This window comes from Sarcophilus harrisii, chromosome 1 (assembly GCF_902635505.1).
Source record: "Sarcophilus harrisii chromosome 1, mSarHar1.11, whole genome shotgun sequence".
Classification (NCBI taxonomy): Eukaryota; Metazoa; Chordata; class Mammalia; order Dasyuromorphia; family Dasyuridae; genus Sarcophilus; species Sarcophilus harrisii.
In genome coordinates, this window is record NC_045426.1 from 86,366,918 (window position 1) to 86,386,354 (window position 19,437).

General features: G+C 45.3%; 1 protein-coding gene across 1 annotated transcript; it reads left to right on the top strand.

Annotated features, from left to right (window-relative positions):
* Positions 1-773: 773 nt before the first annotated feature.
* LOC100919227 (cytochrome b-c1 complex subunit 1, mitochondrial) lies at positions 774-16,457 on the top strand. The gene is made up of 13 exons (XM_003762236.4): positions 774-923; positions 3,417-3,557; positions 4,525-4,611; positions 5,323-5,452; positions 7,129-7,327; positions 8,518-8,597; positions 9,294-9,409; positions 10,907-11,050; positions 11,816-11,976; positions 12,301-12,386; positions 13,837-13,925; positions 15,256-15,331; positions 16,233-16,457. The coding sequence occupies exons 1-13, from the start codon at positions 855-857 to the stop codon at positions 16,295-16,297; spliced, it is 1,443 nt and encodes a 480-aa protein (XP_003762284.1). The 5' UTR covers positions 774-854; the 3' UTR covers positions 16,298-16,457.
* The last annotated feature ends 2,980 nt before the right edge of the window (positions 16,458-19,437 follow it).

The window sequence follows — 19,437 nt, forward strand, 5'->3', positions numbered from 1 at the left end:
CGCCTGCCCGTTCAGGATCAAGGTGCGCTCATGGCATATTCCACATGAAAGTGACCAAGGTTAGTAGGTTTCCTTTCTTCGCTACTACATCCTTCAAGGAAGGCAAGAGTTTCAGTTTCTTTGTTTGTTATCCAATCTTTACTCTTTCACCCCCAATGCCCCGCCCAATTCAGACGCTTTAAGCGGTAGGGGCTCAATCAATGTTTGCTAAAGGAGTGAGCACGTGGAATGGGCTGCCCGAGCTCTCCTAACGGGGAGTCTCTAAGCTAAGGCTCGAAGGCCTTCGGCGGGGGGTTCGGGAATACTTGTTCGGATACTGGATGGCTTCTGTTGTACCTTCTAGCTCCGAACCCTGAGAATGAATGAATGAATGAAGGGAGGTGCTGGCAGTGATTGACAGAAGCGCCCGAGAACTTCACGGGGTTCTTCGACAGGCGGCGAGAGAGAGAGCGAGAGAGAGAGAGAGAGAGGGAGAGAAATAAGAAAGTAGAAGAAAGAAGGAAGAGAAGGGGAGAGAGGGAGAGAAAAGGAGAGAAAGAGAGAGGGGGGAGAGAGAGAAAGAGAGAAAGACACACACAGAAAGACACAGAGAGAGAGAAAGACACACACAGAGTAAGAAACAGAGAGAGATGTGGAGAGGGAGGAGAGGGGAGAAGGGGGAAGGGGAGGAGAGGGAGAGGGAGAGGGAAAAAGGGAGAGAGGAAAGAACTCGCTGGAGAGGGAGAGTGAACAAGAGAGGAAAAAGGAGGCGGGGGTGGTGGTCCAAGAAGGCGCATGCGCCGTCCCAGCCGAAGTCCATCTCGGACGTCTCTTGGCGCATGCTCCGCCCAGCTTGAGGGAAAGAAGCGAAGAAGATGGCGGCCTCCTCTGTTTGCCGGGTCGGCGGTGCCGCTGCCAGGGCCCTTTTCCGCGTTCGCCGCTCGGTGAGGCTTCACTGTCTTCCTGTCTTGCCACCGGCGCGGTGTGTGTGTGGGGGGAAGGGAGAGCGCCTGGTGCCGCGAGGCGGGAGCGTTCCCCGAGCTGGGGCCGGGGAAGGTCACAGGGTCACGGGCTTAGGGCCGCGCTCTGGGGGCCCGGGAGAGGCTGCGGGCCCGGGAGGGGCTGGGGGCCCGGGAGAGGCTGGGGGCCCAGCCCGGCCCGGCCCGGCGGGAGGCACGGGTAGGAGGTTCCGAGGAGGAATCGGCCAGGGGGCCGTGGAGACGAGGCCGAAGGCTCGGAGACAGACCCTTCGGCGTCCGAGAGGAGGGGCTCGGCCCAGTTCGGGCAGCCGGCTCCGCGCGCTGACCGAGGCCGGCGCCTGCCCTGACCTTGGCCCGGGCTGGCGCCCTCCCTTTCCGAGCCTCGCTCTCCCCGTTCTCCAGGCGGGCGCCGCTCCCGGGAAGAGGTGTCTCCTTACCCGGAGGGCGCCTGTAGGACCCGAGGTTGATGGTGTAGCGTAACGGAGAAAGCGCGGGACTTGCCCGGGAGCCGGTGGGCTGGGGGGGAAGGAAGGGCCGTCATTTGAGTGGTAGCTCCGATTGGTTAGCCCTAATTCCAGGGCCCACCTGCCCCATTCTCCTGCGCCTTCCAGCCCGGTCTTCCAGCCCCTACTTACAGGAACGAGTAGGTGGTGGTGGTCTTTTGGATGAGGCGGTCTTGAGGATTAGCTAGAAACCCGACATACCCAGGAGGGTTTCAGGTGAAACACAAGGATGGCCAGCTAAGTCAGAATCCAAAAAAAATCCTTACAGGCTAAATATAGCATGAAGAAGTTCAATAGGAATAAATGTCTTAAATTTGGGTGGGCGCCAAAAATCAGGTTTACAGGCATAATATGAGGGTGGTGGGGAGAAAGTAGTTGGCCTGAAAAAGATCTGGTGTTTTTAGTAGACCCGCAAGATCAATATAAGTAAGCAGGGCAATGTTGCAGTTAAAAAAACCAATGACCTTGGTCTGTGTTGAGATGGGCATGACATAAAATTTAGGAATAAGCACGTACTCTGTCTCCTGCCTTATACGTGGTATGGTGCTGTAGGTTTGGTGGCTGTGGTCTGAGGAGGATATTGGTAACCTGGAGAGGTATCCAGAACAGGGGAAGTGGGATAGTTGAGAGCTTTGAGTCCATGATAGGAGTTGAAGGACTTGGGCCATTTTTAACCTGTGGAAGAGAAGGCTCAGAGGGTGTATTTGGAGTTGCACCTTTATCTCTCCTTGTTAATGAGTCATTTCAGTTGTGTTTGGAGTTTTCTTGGCAAAGATACGGCAGTGGTTTGTCATTTTTTTTAGTTCATTTTGTATATAAAAGAATGGAGGCAAGTAAGGCTAAGTGACTTCCCCAAGATCACACAGCTAGTGTTTAGGATGGATTTGAACTCCGGAAGATGGATGGTCTTGATTCCTAGGCCTGTGCTCTATCTACTTCACCTGGCTACTGACTGGCCTGCAACCACCCCACCCCCACCTCTTGCCCTCCAGCCTTGGTGTGTCTTCCCATTTGAAGGGATGCTTTGTGGAGCAGTGCATAAAACTCTGGTTTGGCTCCAGAGGAAAGAATCCTGAACATTGTGCATAAATTGCTGCAAAGAGGCCTATTTGATGTTAGGAAAAACTTAGCATTAGAGCTGTCCAGAAATGGCAGCGAGCTGCCGCTATAGGTGGTGCATTTAGCCCTGGGTAGAGGCCTTTAAACAGAGGCTGGGCATGTCATCCTGCTTGTTGGGCATGGGTGGTATCTGAGGTTATTTCCAACTTGGACATTCTGTGATTTTTGTTTTTTGAAACTTGTTGACTGAATCTGAGAGTGGCCGGTGCAGACCCATACTTCTAGCTTAAGTGGACTTGTGACTAGTTTGAATTGCAAAGTCCTAGAATAATATATGCTATCTTGAGTCTCTTAAGCTACTTATTAGCAGCTTTGTTAAAACTAAAGTAGAAAAGGAGGAGGCTAAAGTTTGAGCTACAGTGAATTATTTTGAATTATCTCAGGATTTTGATTTATTTCTCTGTTCTGGATCAGGAGAGCAAATTGAGGGTTGCATGTACTTAGTCTTCGGTGTTCATGACTCTTGAATTTTTTTTGTGACCATCATTATGTGTCCCTTTTTCTCTGTAGTGTATTGTACTCAACTAAGACTGGAATGGACTTTCAAGAAACTGCTTTGGGTTGCTGAACTATGGGAAAAACATTCAGACAGTCAAATTTTGATACAAATCATTGTGCTCAGGGGAGAATAAAGGTCCCAGGCCCTATTTCACAAAGTCATTCACTATGGGAGAGACAGAAAAATAATAGCATTAGAGACGTGTTTATCAGATTATTCCTAGATTTTGGTGTCAGAAGGGAAGAGAAAGTGGGTCATTGGTTGTGTTGGGTCAGGAATGACTGAGATCAATATGGTCAGATTTAGAGCTGTTCTAATGACAATTTATTTTTTCAGCCTTCTCTATTAAAGCTGCCCGCAACTCGTAGTGCAGCTACCTTTGTTCAGACTCTCCAGAACATTCCAGCAACCCAGGTCACCACGCTGGACAATGGGCTCCGGGTGGCTTCTGAGGACTCCAACCAGCCTACCTGTACAGTAAGTTTGAAATAGGTTTCTTGGTAAGCGGGGCCATTACTTTCCAGATCCTATAAGCTTCCACTTTAGGAATGGGTCAGCTAGTTAACTTAGGAGCTCTATACTTTACCACTGATGGGCAATGCCTGATCTATTATTACTCTGTAGGACTAAAGGAGTTGAATGCCAATAGTAGAGTCCTTAGATTTAGAGTCAAGTCTGAATTCTAGTTGTGGCTTTGCTGTAGACTTATTATCCCACCTTGAATAAGTCACTTAATTTTTCTCATCTGTAAAATGGTTCTTAACTGGATTGCTAATATAAAATCAGGTCATCTACCTGAGAGTCCTTGAAGAGAGTAAAATTATACAATCTCTAAAGTGATCACCTTTGTTTTCCTTTATCAATTAAACAATAAATATTGAGGGCCATACCTTGTGCAAGATTTTGTCCTGGAATAATTTACCTCTGTGTAAAAGACCTTTTTGTGGTAATCTATCCTATAGTTAACCACAAAAGATGATTAAGGTATTTGCCTGACATAAAGAGTAAGTTGCAATTCTAAATCTATGAAAAGTCAGTTAACCGGACTAAGGATCCCTGTGAGCAAAGTATAGACCCTGACATAATTAATGGCATTCAGCAAAAATGAGGAGATAAGTTAAGCTTTAAAGATGGGGAAATTCCAATATGTTGAAAAGAGAAAGGACATTCAAGACTTTGGGAACAATATATACAAAGGCATGAGGCACAAAGGCACAAGATGCATTGAAAGGAGTATAGTACAGTCTCCAAGTGAATAGTATGTGTTAGGGAGAGACAGAACTGAAGAGTTTGGTAACCAGTTTGTGAATTGCTGACACTAAGCAAGTTATTTAAATTTTATTCGATGCAGTTTCAAACAGAGCAGTGATATGAACAGATCTGTGTGTAACTTGAAAGACTGGAGTGAAGCTCCTGGTGTTTTTCTTTATTATTTCTCCTCCAGGTGGGAGTTTGGATAGATGTTGGCAGCCGTTATGAAAATGAAAACAACAATGGAACTGCTTACTTCGTGGAACACTTGGCATTTAAGGTATGAATCGCTTGAAGGTCACTATATTCTAGAACCACAGATCCCAGAGGCTCCTTAATTTGTGTAACTTTTGGGACATGAATTTCTGAGAATATGTCTCTTCACATTATAGTACATTGTTTTATTTAAGAGCCACTAATGAAGGTCTAACACTGGAAGAAAGAGCCCAGGGGGGTTCTAGGACATAGCTGACAAGGTCTAGCTTACAATCTCTGGGTTTCTAGCTCCACTTTGGAAATGTTCAGAAAAGCTTTGCCATTAGGGCTTTCACAACTCTTGACCATTGTTGGTCAGTCTTTGAATTTCGCCTTAAGATACTAAATCCTCTGAGCTTTACTATGATTTTCTATTTTTTTTTTTTAAACAGGAGGAAGGAGAATATATTTAAACATCCATTTCAAATGCATAAAGTAACATACATGTGATTGAAAAATAAAACCAGTTACATTGAAAATGGTTATCAAATATTTAAAAGCAAGTTCATGGATCCCAGGTTGAATTCCCTGCCATAGATAGTATTGCTGGGATGAGTTATGGGGATTTATGAATTAAAGGGATAAGGGATTTTGTGCTGAGTTTTGAAAGTTAGTTGGAAAATAGCTTGTTGTAAGCTGCTTCCCAAAGGGCCCTTATTTCTCACATTTCTTTTGGCCATTGAATTGGGACAGCCTAAAATGATTTGATTTTTCTTCTCTGTTGATTTGTTTCCAGGGTACAAAGAATCGTCCTGGAAAAGCATTGGAAGAAGAAATAGAGAGAATGGGTGCCCATCTAAATGCCTACACTACTCGGGAACATACCGCATACTATATCAAAGCCCTGAGCAAAGACCTTCCTAAAGGTAAGCAGCCTTCTGGGTTCTCTGTGTATTGGAGATGTGGTTTGTTTCTCACTTAGTGACACCAGCTTGACAGTGACCTTGACAGTTGTATCAAGAAGGATTTCACCCCTGATTTTGTAATCTGTCATCTCCCTAGCTGCGAGACTCTAAGGAGCAGTGAAGTGTTGTCCAAGTTGTTAGACTTGAAGGCTTAGCTTTGAATCCTGGCCCTGCAATTTAATATATGTATGAATTTGAGAAATTGAGTCACCCCCTTTGGGTCATAGTTTCCTCATGGAATCTCCTCAAGAGATCCCTCAGGATCATTTCCCTTCTAGAAGACAACTCAGAGGATTATGTGATAGAAGAGATGAAATAGTATGTAGTATGAAGTGACGCATCTACAAACAGCATCTTTTTGTTGTAAGGGATCACTGAATAAATGCAATGAAACAGCATGAAATCCATGGCAAGAGCTGGAAACTTGAAATGCAGCATATCTGATTAGTATATGATAATATCTTGTTGCATGGATGGCTTAGTATATAGATGTTTTGCAGAAGTTGAATCCCTGAGACTAGTAGCTTTGGCAAGGACCCTTCAGGAATTGGGAAGTATTGTGCCTAACAATTAGCTTTCTCAGAGTAGAATAAGGAAGTAGTGAATTCTCAGTTAATATAGTTATTAAAGCCAATGCTGTGTGACCACTTTACAGGGAAGTTGAGGTGGGGAAGGAGAGAGATTCATGTTTCAGATTTGAGTTGGTAGTTGACTTCTTAGATCCATTCTCACTCTTAAGAGTCTGTATATCATGGCTGTGGATGCTTCCTGGTTAATTTTCCATCATTTGTTCAGAATCCAACATTTGAATGATGTCTGGACTTATTTAATGACTGAAGATTCCCTTGGGGAGTGCTTTAAATTGTATAATTTAAATTATTAAAATATTTTCTCCTAGACCGAAATCACAAAGAAAATGCCTTATTAGGAATGTTTCTTAGGAAAGAATGATGTTACCAGCCATTGGTATAGGAATTAGCAGTATTTAGAAGTTATCTGTAATTTCTAAAGCAAGTTTTCTAATTCTAAACCCATCTTTGTCTTTCTGCCTTAATGGTCATCACAACTTCCCAACCTTTGGTCTGCCCTCAATTATAAACTATCATCTTTCCCAAAGATACCTGCCTAACCTTTGACCATTCCCACCTTCAGATTGCTCCATTGATAAATTGGTGGGTTGCTAGAAGGGCCATCTTCCTTTCTATGGCTGAAATGCCTTTTTGTTCTCAAAGGATTCCCCCCAGAATTATGTATGGCCAATGTTTTATGACTAAATTATTGGGAGATTATTGAGGAGATCATGCTACCTCTCCTGCCTTCCTTGATCAAGTGTGGAACACAAACAGCTAGAGGTAGATAACTAAGCAGTAAATCTTTATAGGTAACATCAGTTTCATGCCAGAGAAAACAATTCACATCATTATTTGTGGATGACCACAGCATCTAATTCTGGCCGAGAATAACGTGCAGATGTCTGTTTGGTGTTGCAGGTAGGGAGTGCAGTGATGACCACAATGTTTCTCTCCCATTCTACTGTCTCATCCACCTGTTACTTAGCATCAGGTTGGTGAGATCTCTGCGCTAGCAGCTTTTCCACAGTCCTTTTTCCCTCATTTTATTTAACGTGTGTCTTATAGCTGTTGAAATCTTGGGTGACATCGTGCAGAACTGCAGCTTGGAGGACTCCCAGATTGAGAAGGAACGAAGTGTGATTCTTCAAGAAATGCAGGAGAATGACAGCTCCTTGCGGGATGTGGTATTTGACTATCTTCATGCCACTGCTTACCAAGGCACTCCCCTTGCCCAGGCTGTGGAAGGACCCAGTGCGAATGCCAAGTGAGAGTCTGCTGCCAAGGGGCAGCCCTGTCTCTGGAGCACCCGCAGTGCTTTATCAGGGGTGGTGGAACAGTGTAGGACGGCTCAAGGAGCCTTATCCAGGCATAGGTGCCAAGTGTGCCTGTAGCCTTGGAAAGGTAGATATTTAAATAAATGCTCCCTTTGGGAGGGGTGCACTCACTCTAACCGCTGTGGTTGGACAGAAACATAGCTCAAGGCCGCAGGGAAACTTTCTTCGGTGCCTTTGGCACCTTCTGATCATCCTCAGTAGGGGTAAATATTAGGCATGTGAGGATGGCTTTGATACTTGGAAACAGCCAGAGTTATCCTGAGCCATGTCTGGGGAATAAGACTGAAGAATATTGGTTTAGGGGCCAAATGAGGTTTGAGTTCTGAAGGCAGATCCCAGAGGAGTCTAGACTTGTACAGTGGCATTGAACTTAGAATAGGTATACGGCCTCCCAAAAAGCCCTTTGCTTCCAGGGACCTTTGTTTTATCTCTTACACATAAGGATTGGTCAAAGGACCTCTGCTGACAGTCCTTGTTCCTCAAGTTCCCTTCAGCTCAGATAGATTTTGATCTTATGACAAATTATGATGATCTGGCTCTGACAGCCAGAAGGATGTGTGAGTTCTGGTGTGTTGGCTGTTGTCTTATAATCAAACCTCATATAGAGCTAATAGCGGGCTATTTATCCAGTGTCTCCATAGGGTTACACATGTATAATCGTACATGATTGCTTTCCATCTCAGCGAGGAGCAAGGGTCAGAGAGAGAACTTGGAGCTCAAAACTTAAAAAAAAAATTTTGTTAGCATATAATTGGGGTGAAAATGAAAGTATGCAGGGTTTTTCTCATAACAACCTTTTGAGGTATGAAGTGCACTTATTGCCTCTCTTTTATAAATGAGAAAACGACTTTCATCCAGTAGGAACTTAACCCAGATCTCTTTTGAACCCTATTTCAGAGTATCTGGAATATACAGTGTATCCATATTTATCCAAACTTCAGGCTCTGGAATCAGAAGACCTGTGTGTTTAAATCTTACATGTGGTATTTCATTGTTTTTGAGAACTGCCTGGGTCTCCGTTTCCTCATCTGTAAAATGTGGAGGTTGTACTAGATGGCTTCCGAAGTCACTGCCAGCTCCAGAGCGAGGTAGTTCTCATGTGTGAACTTTTCCTTTTCAGAAAACTGTCCAGGCAAGACTTGGCTGATTTTATTGAGACTTATTACAAGGCCCCTCGAATGGTGCTGGCTGCTGCAGGAGGTGAGTGTGGGGCAGGCGAGGAGAAGGGCACAGAGGGACAAGCAATGGGGGGGGGGGAGGAGAGGGTGTTGGGGATCCACCTAGATCCTGCTGAGGGCTCTGAGAAGTGAAAGGGAAGGGCTATGAGATCACTCATCATCCTGCTTCTCTACTGCTGCTAGTTCTAGTCTGCTCCCTTAAGGACCCCCTCTTCTCTCCTTATCACACTCTGCTATCCCTCATCCCCCAGGCACCTCATGGCCAGGACCCATTTTCCAGCCTCTTTGTTTCCTCCCTGCATGCCTTAGTTTGTACCCTTCCTTTGGCTTGTGTACAGAGCAACAGGATCCAGGTGATTTAACTAAGGGCTCAAGACTGAAGGTTAGAAGTCATTACTCACTGCCCCCCAGCTACGTGCGTGCTGGAGTGTGGTTTTGCTCTAAGGGGCTTGGACTCCCCAAATTCGGTGGCAGAAGAAGGATTTAGGCCTGATGTTTTCTCAAGATTTGTTCTTCTGCCAGCTTGAGTCTCAGAAGCTGGCCTTTGCTCACCTGAGGAGTTGTTTAGTTTTCCAGCCATTGTCTTCCTAGATTTAATCTGAGTTTGTCCCTCTGGGCCTCTGACCGAGCTGTATTCTCTGGGGTGAGCTTTGGGGGTAGCGGAGTTGTTGAAGGATGACATTGAGGACATGATCTCTCTTCTGCCTTCCCTGACCAGGCGTGGAGCACAAGCAGCTAGTGGACCTTGCTGAGAAGCATTTTGGCAGCCTCTCCAAGACATATGCTGACGATGCTGTGCCTCTCCCTTCATCCTGCCGCTTCACAGGCAGTGAGGTATGCTCTTGGAGCAGGCACTCCCAATCCTTATGGAAAGGAATTGGGAAATATCGAAGTCATAGTTTTATGCATTTAGTATTTATTTCATATGTTCTCTGCCCCTGGAGTTTGCTTTTGTTGCTTCATTGTATGCTGAGCAGACCCTGTGTAAGAACAAGAAGGCTCTTAAAGATCCTACCATGTCAGAGTATTTTTTTTTTTACCCTTGTATCCCCAGTTCGTGCCCAGGTGTTTCTGTTGTGGCGGGTTAGTTGTTTCAGGTGTCCCAATTTTGTGTCCAAGTGATTGTGATTGGCCAATTCCTTCTCCAGCTCATCTTGCAGAGGGTACTGAGACAAATAGGGTTTCCTGACCCTTGCCCATGATCACACAGTAAATGTCAGACGCTAGATTTGAGTCTTCCTGACTTGAAATCCTGCACCTTCCCCACTTTGCCAGCTAGCTGCCTGGAATGTAACAAGCACTTAATTGAATTGCATATTGGTTTTGCCACAGGATATGTGCCTGTATTGGCCAAGAATTAGTCTTCCTCAGTGTAGGAAAGGCTAATCACCAGAAATTTAATCATGAGGACATGAGCTGTTTTGACCACAATAATTTAGGATGTGATTTACTATGGCACCAAGGAATTGTGATCTATGTTGGGGAAATCAATACCACATTGGAGGACCTCATTGGGGTTTTTTTGCCACACTTCAGAAATATGGCTCCAAATTTATTTTTACCCAGACTAATGACAAGCCTATGTCCAGATTTGGCTAATTATGTCTGTTGGAGTTAGGAGAAGGGAGGCCTTTGTTAAACTTGTGTGTCCCAGAGGCAGAGAACAAAAAGGTGGCTCCTACAAGCTCCCTACATAGACCTCTGTAAACAGTTTCAGATTGAGAAATAAAACACATTAAGCAAGATAATTAAAATGTTCAGATTTATCAGAGACAGAGACCTAGTACACAAGGCTATCATTACACTGCCTTTGCCTCTGGGGCATTATGTTTATGAATAGCCACTGTGACCTTGAGCAAGAGTGCAACCAGAGACATCCTCTGGCCAGTTTCATGGGATAGTCTTCGTCCAGACCAGAGTTCTTAAACCTGTTTGTGTCATGGAACCCTCTGTCAGTCTGGTGAAGCTTGTGGACATTTCTCAGAATAATGTTTATTGTGTATGTCCACAATTGAAGGAAATCCTAAATTTCACTTAAAGACTTGTGAATAAGGTGTATTTTTTTTCCTAAATTCATTTCTTTACCTCATACCAAGTCTGTCTTCTGATTTCCAGTCTAGACTGAGTTCCCGCAGGCAGGCCTTGAATATCCTCCTTCCCTAAACTCCCGTCCTGATTGTGAATTCTTTGGGAACAAGACTTCTGTATTTCCTAGTTAGACCTGGCCCAGGGGACAGAAAGTGTGAGCCTGGCCATCCCAGAGAACCCTCAGATAAATACTCTAGAATGTGCTTTGGGAACCTCCTTTTGACCACTTTTTTCCTGTTTCAGATTCGTCACCGGGATGATGGTTTGCCTCTGGCTCATGTGGCTCTGGCAGTGGAGGGCCCCGGCTGGGCCAACCCTGATAACATCGCCCTCTCTGTGGCCAACTCCATCATTGGTCACTATGACTGCACCTATGGAGGGGGTGTGGTAAGGACCTGGGCTCTCTCCTGTGTGTGTGTGTGTGTGTGTGTGTGCTTATAAAGCCCTGGCTTTTGGGTTCCCAAGTGAGTGGGTACCATGAGGGACTTGGGAACAGTGGGGAGGCATGAGGAAGGGCTCGTGTAGGAGGTCTTCCCTTCTGTAGTCCTGGCTTGGTTTGTGTGTGTTTGAAATGAGAGCTGCAAAATGGCAGCTCCTGGGCAGATATGGTATAAAGGGGAAAGTACTGGGCTCTTTTATTTACTTGGACCCTTTTCTTCTTGGATCTTTTTGCACAAAATGGAGCTTGTGCCAAATTTGACTAACGATTAAAACCTTCTCAGAGTTATGGTTCAGAAGGGCCCCTGTGATGCTTGGGAGCCTGGGACCCTGAGAAAGGCAGGTGGCATGGGGAGGGCCACAGAAGTAGGAGAACTAGGAAAAAGCCTCCTCAGGAAGGGTGTGAAGAAGCGCGCAGCATGTGTCCTCCTGTGTAAAGTTTCTGACTTAGGCGGGGTGAGGGGGAAAGCCCAGTGCGAGTGCCTGTGGCTTCTATGCTGACTTGCCTGCTCTGGGTGAGACCTTTTTTAAGATTTCAGTGATTGAAAATGGTGCTTTTCTATTCCTTTTTTTGGTTCTGCTACCGAGAGCACCCGGGAAAGGCTGTGGCTGTCAGCGGTGTTGCTTCTCCTCTTCTAACAGAGGGAGGGCTGCGGGACTTGTGGTAAGGAACAGGCTGCCAGGAAAGTGATGCTCAGTCTGACTTGGTTACAGCACCAGTCCAGTCCTTTGGCCGCTGTGTCGGTGGCGAACAAGCTCTGCCAGAGCTTCCAGACCTTCAACATCTGCTACTCGGAAACCGGCCTGTTTGGCATCCATTTTGTCACTGACAAAATGAACATAGACGACATGGTGTTCTTCCTTCAGGGCCAGTGGTAAGTGCCTTCTCTGGGCTGGGGCATTGGGCCTGCGCGTCCGGAGTAGCCTTCAGCTGCACGCGCCTGTGCCTTGTGGTGGGTTTTGTGGGTGACTTTTTTAAAGCTCTGCACAATTCTCCGTCATCAAGCCCCTCCCCACCATTTCACACATGCAGAAACTGAAGCCTAGGGTGGTAAAGTCACTCGCCGCATGCCCGGGGATCTGAGCTTCGCCTCTCACTCTGAAGCCGGCGCTTTTCCTAGTGTCTCAAAGCAGGGGGAGGGCCACGGGCTAGTCTGTGTGATGTTAGCACGGGCAGTGACATACGCTTTGCTGTGCAGGACGCGTCTGTGCACCAGTGCCACCGAGAGCGAGGTGATGAGGGGCAAAAACATCCTGAGGAACGCGCTGGTCTCTCATCTGGACGGTAGGTCTGCACGGAGGTGGGGGACAGGGGCCGCTGCTGCCTCCGAAGGGTCTCGAGAGGGGGGAGGCAAGAAGAGCCTGGAGATGGAGTTCTCCCGCGATCACCACCTGGCTTTCCTTGGGTGCCTCGTCGGCATGCAGAGGTGGAGCCTCTGCCAGCAGGACCCAGACTCAAGGCTGGGCTGCGTCTGTTTCCTGAGCCCCCCAAGCTCAGTCCCATGGTGTGGGAGGGAAGGTTGGCCGTTAGCAGCCCCTTATTTTGCCAGTGACAAATCCGAGGCCCAGAGAGCTTTAAGGGACCCGAGGTCATTTTGACTCTTGGGTGCCAGGTTGGGATTTGACCCGAGGCCTTCTGACTCCCGAGTCTGGGACCATTTTCCAATGCTGAGACGTTTGGTCACCTCTGTGGAGGTGAGTTTTTTGGTCACAGCTTATTTTGAACCATCTACCAAGTGTAGAATAGTGAAGAGTGCTGGGCTTGGGCCCTGGCACTGCGTGTTGGCAGCAAATTACTTTTCTGAGCCTTGTTTTCTTACTATGTAAAGTGGGGATCAGAGTATTTGCTTATTTAATGAGGTTAATATGAAGAAAGTACTTTTAACCTGAAAATACTAACGGGCTCATTGAGACGATAGTCACAAAGCCGCCTTTATTCTTTTGGAGGAAGCGGAACTGGACATTCTTGCCAGAGTCTCCGCTGAAGCCATTGAGGCTAGGCCTTGATGGGTAGACAAAGAATCAAGGAGCGGTTTTGTTCTGCACTGGTGGTTCTGAGGTTGCACCAACCTGGTCCTAGTGAACAGTCATTGTCCGAGATTATAGACTGGGGCTCAGAAGACCTGTCGAGGCCGTCTAGCTTAGCTATTTTACTCTGCCAGTGGGGCCCAGAAGATTCTGTGACCTGGCTGGGGAGGGGAGGGTCCTCCCAGTTCAACTCTAGGCCCTCTGACTCCAAATCCAGCACCCTGCTGTGCCAGTCTGCCGTTTCCTCAGGGACCCTGCAGCTGCCTGGCCATAGGTTACCCATTTTTAACCAGAATCTTTCTTAAATTACTTGATCTGAATAAACCATAAAATACATTGAATTAAAAGCAGACCACACCTTTTATCGTTAGCAGGCACATAGAGAAGAAATGCTTGCCTGCCTTGAGGAAAATTCTCAGACAGTGGGCTCCTGAATGCTGGACACATTTACATGGAACCTCACACTAATTCTTCCTACATTGTGCTCCCAGGACAATTCTTGCCGTTGGAATATTACATGGTTTCTTCATTTGGGGAAATACCACTAGCTAAATCGCTCCCTAATTTGTGAAGGGTTTAATTTTTTAGCGGTGAAATTGATTATCCTTCTTTACCTTGTAAAGATGTGGTTTGGAATCCAGAAGCATGGAAAGCGCTTCCATAAGGCATTCTTTTTGAGTCTGTCATTAGAACAACTCTTTTTGCAGGTACCACCCCTGTGTGTGAAGACATTGGACGTAGCCTGCTGACATATGGCCGCCGTATCCCTTTGTCTGAATGGGAGAGGAGGATTTCGGTACGGAAAGGCTGGGGTGGGAGGACTATGGGCAACTTTGGAGACCAGATTTCTATGCAGCAGAACAAATCTACTTTAGGAAGGGGTGGGTGTGTATAGGTTCCTTCTGTTGATTTATAGCAATGCCTATCAGGATGAAAGAGGTCAGTCTTTGCCTCTAATAGGATGAGAATAAAGGTAGAATTGGTATTCTATTGTACATTAGTGGATACAGACTAGGCTTGTGTAGGACACTTGCGGACACTTTGGGGCCTGTGCAATTTGGAGTTTGTATTCCTGGTGTTCTCTCTGGGCACAAGACCTATTGCCAAGAATTGCAGGCTGCCTGAGGTATGCTGTCTTGGCCAGTCTTCAAAAGGCTGTGAATTTTGTGCAGTGAACTCTGTGAACCTGAGCCCAGGAAAGTACTTGAATTAGAAATTGGCCCAGTTTACTGACTATCTATGCTTTGCTCCTCAGTTTGGGTCATTGAAGGAATTAGTGATTCTTTTTTCCTGCCTGGTACTCTAGTAACCCCAGATGAGATTACTTCTGTCCACCCTTAAGGTGATCATTTGGACAAGTTCCCCCTGAAACCTTTGTGGGCACCTCTTCCAAGGACGAACATGGTTCCTCTGGTTCTTTGGACTTCAGTCAGCTCTGACTCTAAGCCAGATTTGCTGGATCTCATAGCACAGTGGTCCTCACACTTTTGTTCTCAGTATCTTTATCCTATTAAAAATGATTGAGGATCTGCCCAAAGAGTTTTTGTTTATGTGGGTTATAGTTATAGTGATCACATTAAAAATGAAAACCAATTATGAAGATGTAGACTCTCTGAAAGGATTTCAGAGATTCCTCAGGATGCTCTGGACCAGACTTTGAGAACCACTGTCAGCAATTGTTGTTGGAACGAGATTTCCAGAGAAAAGCTGGGCATGATTCTGCCTTTGGGGGTTCAACAGAGAAGCATGCTGCCTCCTTTCCCATTTCCTAGTCTGTTGCTATTTCTTGAATACATATACTGGAAGAGAGTTTCAAGTATAAGTGAGGGAGCTCCTTTAGTATCTGCTCTATCCTATAATCAAACCACCTCTGAGGTTTCCCAGAGTGCACTTAGCAAGAATTCTTTTGGTAGCAATTAGTCTAATTAGGCATTTTTAAAGCATTCTCTGTTTTATTTCTCAAAGGTATTTACTATAAAGAGAAGAAAATGTTTTGGCAAAGAAACTAATAAAGAAAATTGCTGGGTCAGATGTGTTGTTGATTTTGAAACCTTGCTATTGTGTGGGTGAGCCTTGTGTGTGTCTCAGTGCTGACTCCTTGCTCATCTGACATTCGCTCCCTCTAGGAGATCGACGCCAGTGTCATAAGGAACGTCTGCTCCAAATACCTGTATGACCAGTGCCCTGCAGTGGCTGCAGTAGGTGAGTAGTTTGCAGGCTGTCTTTCCTGCTCAGGTGAGACTAGGGCTGGGACTAGGGATTTTTTGGGTTAAGGAGCCTTCTTTTATTCACTTGGGTGTGAGTTTACAAAGAAGAGGAGTCTGCTATTTGTCCTAACTTTTTTCCCTTTGAATTTCTGCCAGGTTTTCAAAGTCAGATTAATGACTTCCCTTCTTTTCTCCATCATTTGGGCTGAGGCACATTTCTGCCTCTCCAGATCGAAGCAGAGAGAGTCTTGTTGGGAGCTGGGGTTCTAAAGCCCCTTGTGGGAAGTTCTCCATCTTGGGCAGAGGAACTAGAGCCCTGGAGTAAAGGAGGGAGGGATCCCTGCTCTCCCCATTACTCTGGCCACTCCCTGTTCAAAGCAGCCCCTAGATGCTGCTCTGACATGTTTGCTTGTCAGTCAGAGGGAGTTCCGTCAGGAAACCTGCCCCAGCAGCTCCCTTCCCCCTCCTACCGATCAAGTGAATTTGCTTCCCTCATGGTTCTTTTTAAGGGGTGACTATGATTTTTTCCCCCTGGACTGAGGTGAAGGAGGCCCCTGAGGCTGGTGCCCAGGGAGAGGGCTCCTGGGTGGGGACAAGGGACTGGGGGCCTTGGAGGCCTGGAGAATGAGGTCATGGAGCGGGAGCAGGGACCACAGGGCGGTGCCGGCCCCGAGCTTGAAGGAACAGGTTCCCGGCCTCCTGAGGCTGAACATGCTCTTCACTCTTGGCTCACGTTTTAGGCAGCGCGCCCGCCTCCTTCCCTCCCAAGGCCTCTGGATCATCCCCGAGGCCAGGTGTCCTGCGCTGGGTGGGGAGGGAAGGGAGCAGAACTGGGACGGGCCTTCAGTGGGTCTGCAGACGGGGCCTCAGGCTGACTAACGGCTCTTCTCCCTCAGGTCCCATCGAGCAACTCCCTGACTACAACCGGATCCGCAGCGGCATGTTCTGGCTGCGATTCTAGGGCCCACGCCCAGGGCAGGGTAGGAGTGGCAAGATCCAGGGCCTGGAGGGGCTCCTCGGCAAGGCTCCTTCCACACGCTTTGGTCTGGAAGCAGCCACCCAGCTTCTTGGGCCGCTGGGGCTGTCTCCAATCTGTCTGAATAAAAGTAATTTAAGTTGAACCTTAGGTTTTTCCTAATAACGTGCCACATCTCCGTTGTTCACTCAGTCAGTTCTCCCTTTTTTATTCAATGCTAAATGCTGCTCCACATGTGGGATACAGAGAAAGTTGTCCCTGCCCTTAGAGAATTCATGTGCATGTGTGTAAGTGGGAGTGTGCTCAGAGGTCCCCCTTGGATCCACACCACGGGAGAAAGAAGGCACTAGCAGGGGCAGGGGCCAGGGAACAACGGCGCACCAGCAAAGGCCTCTGGCCATGGGGGAATGAGAACTTGTGCTTAACAGTGGGGATTCAGAGGCTAGCAATGGACAGTTCCTAATTGGACTGTATGCCAATAAATGTAATAATCTAAGTGAGATAGATGAATATTTACCAAAATATAGATTACCCAGATTAACAGAGGAGGAAGTAAATTACCTGAACAGTCCCATCTTAGAGAAAGAAATTGAAGAAACTATTAATCAACTCAACTATTTGGAAAAATAGGGAAAGAAGGAATCCTACCAACTTGTTTTTCTGACACAGACATGGTGCTGATACCTGAACGGGGTGGGGTGGGGGAGGAAGAAGGGGTGGTCAAAACAAAGAAAGAAAATTATAGACCAATTTCCCTAATGATTATTGATGCAATTAATATTAGGAAAGAGATTACAGCAAATTATTCCCAGGATAATATACTATGACCAAGCAGGATTTATACCAGGAATGCAGAGCTGGTTCAATATTGGGAAAATTGAGCATAATTGACTATATCAATAACGAAACTAACAAAAACCATATGATCATCTCAATAGAGGCAGAAAAACCATTTGACAAAATCCAACACCCATTCCTATTAAAAACACTAGAGAGTATAGGAATAAATGGAGTTTTCCTTAAAATAGCCAGTAGCATATATCTCAAACCATCAGCAAGCATCAGATGTAATGGGAATAAACTAGAACCATTCCCAATAAGATCAGGGGTGAAATAAGGTTGCCCACTATCACCACTGCTTTAGCAATAAGAGAAGAAGAAAAAGAGGTTATAGTTGATGAGGAAACCAAATTATCACTCTGCAGATGAGTGATATGCTTAGGGAATCAATGAAAGTACCAGAAACAATTCACAACTTTAGCAAAATTACAGGATACAAAATAAATTCACATAAATCACGAGCATTTTTATATATAACCAACAATGTCCAGCAAGATACAAAGAGAAATTCCATTTAAAATAACTAGATAATATGAAAGATTTGGGAGTCTACCTACTGAAGCAAAGTCGGGAACTATGTGAACACAATTACAAAATACTTTACACACAAATAAAGCCAGATCTAATCAATTGGAAAAATATCAAGTGCTAATGGGTAAGTCAAGCCAATGTAATAAAAATGACAATATTACCTAAATTAATCTGCTTATTCAGTGCCACATCAAACTCCCAAGAAATCATTTTACAGCACTGGAAAAAGTAATGAGATTCATTTGGGAGAACAAAAGTCAATGTCAAGGGAATTAATGAAAAAAATGCTAATGAAGGAGGCCTAGCTGTACCAGACCTAAAACCACATTATAAATCAGTGATCATCAAAACCATTTGGTACTGGCTAAGAAAAAGAGTAGTCAATCAGTGGAACAGGTTAGGTTTGCAGGACTAGATAGTGACTATAGTAATCTAGTGTTTGGCAAACCTACAGACCCCAGCTTTTGGGATGAGAACTCACCATTTGACAAAAACTGCCAGGAAAATTGGAAATCAGTGTGGCAGAAACTAGGCATTGACCTACACCTAACACCACATACCAGGATAAAGTCAAAATAGATTCAAGATCTAGACAGTGTTATTATAAGCAAATTAGAAGAACAAAGGATAGTTCTGCCTCAGATCTGTGGAGAAGGAAGGAACTTGTGGCTAAAGAAGAACTTGTAGATTATTGGATGCAAAATGGATAATTTTGATTATATTAAGTTTGTATACAAACAACACTAATGCAGACAAGATTAAAAGGGAAGCAATAAACTGGGGGAAAATTTTACACTTGAGTTCTTGTAAAGGCTTCATTTCTAAAATATATAGAGAATTGACTCAAATTTATAAGAATTCAAACCATTCTCCAATTGATAAATGGTCAAAGGATATGAATAATTTTCAGATGAAATTAAAACCATTTCTAGTCATGAAAAGATGCACTAAATCACTATTGATCATAGAAATGCAAATTAAGACAACTATAAGATACCACTACACACCTGTCAGATTGGCTAAGATGACAGGAAGATAATGATGAGTGTTGGAGGGGATGTGGGAAAATTGGACACTGATACTTTGTTGGTGGAATTGAACGGATCCAACCATTCTGGAGAGCAATTTGGAACTATGCCCAAAGGGCTATAAAACTGTGCACACCCTTTTTGCACACCCATCAGTGTTTCTACTGGGCTTATATCCCAAAGAGATCTGAAAGGAGGGAAAGGGACCCACATGTGCAAAAATGTTTGTGGCAACCCTGTTTGTAGAAGCCAGAAATTGGAAACTGAATACAGTATAAGAATGTTATGGAATATTATTGTTCTGTGAGAAATGACCAGCAGGGTGATTTCAGAAAGGCCTGGAGAGACTTGTATGAACGGATGCTGAGTGAAGTGAGCAGAACCAGGAGATCATTGTACATGGCAACAAGACTATATGAGGATCAATTCTGATGGAAGTGGCTCTCCTCAACAATGACATGATTCAGAAGAGTTCCAATGATCTTGTGATCAGAAGAACCATCTGTTCCTAGAGAGAGTATAGGTCACAATATAGTATTTTCACTCTTTTTGTTGTTTGCTGGCATTGTTTCTCATTTTTTTTTTCCTCTTTTTGATATGATTTTTCTTGTGCAGAAAGATAATTGTGGAAATATGTATAGAACTGCACATATTTAACATTTATTGGATCACTCGCCATCTAAGGGAAATGATTGGGGGAAAAGAAGGGAAAAAAATTAGAACACG

Coding starts and splice junctions, on each gene's coding strand:
- LOC100919227 (XM_003762236.4), top strand. CDS start 855: ATGGCGGCCTCCTCTGTTTGCCGGGTCGGCGGTGCCGCTGCCAGGGCC. Junction 8,598..9,293: donor GGTGCTGGCTGCTGCAGGAG/GTGAGTGTGGGG, acceptor TTCCCTGACCAG/GCGTGGAGCACAAGCAGCTA. Junction 11,051..11,815: donor GCACCTATGGAGGGGGTGTG/GTAAGGACCTGG, acceptor ACTTGGTTACAG/CACCAGTCCAGTCCTTTGGC.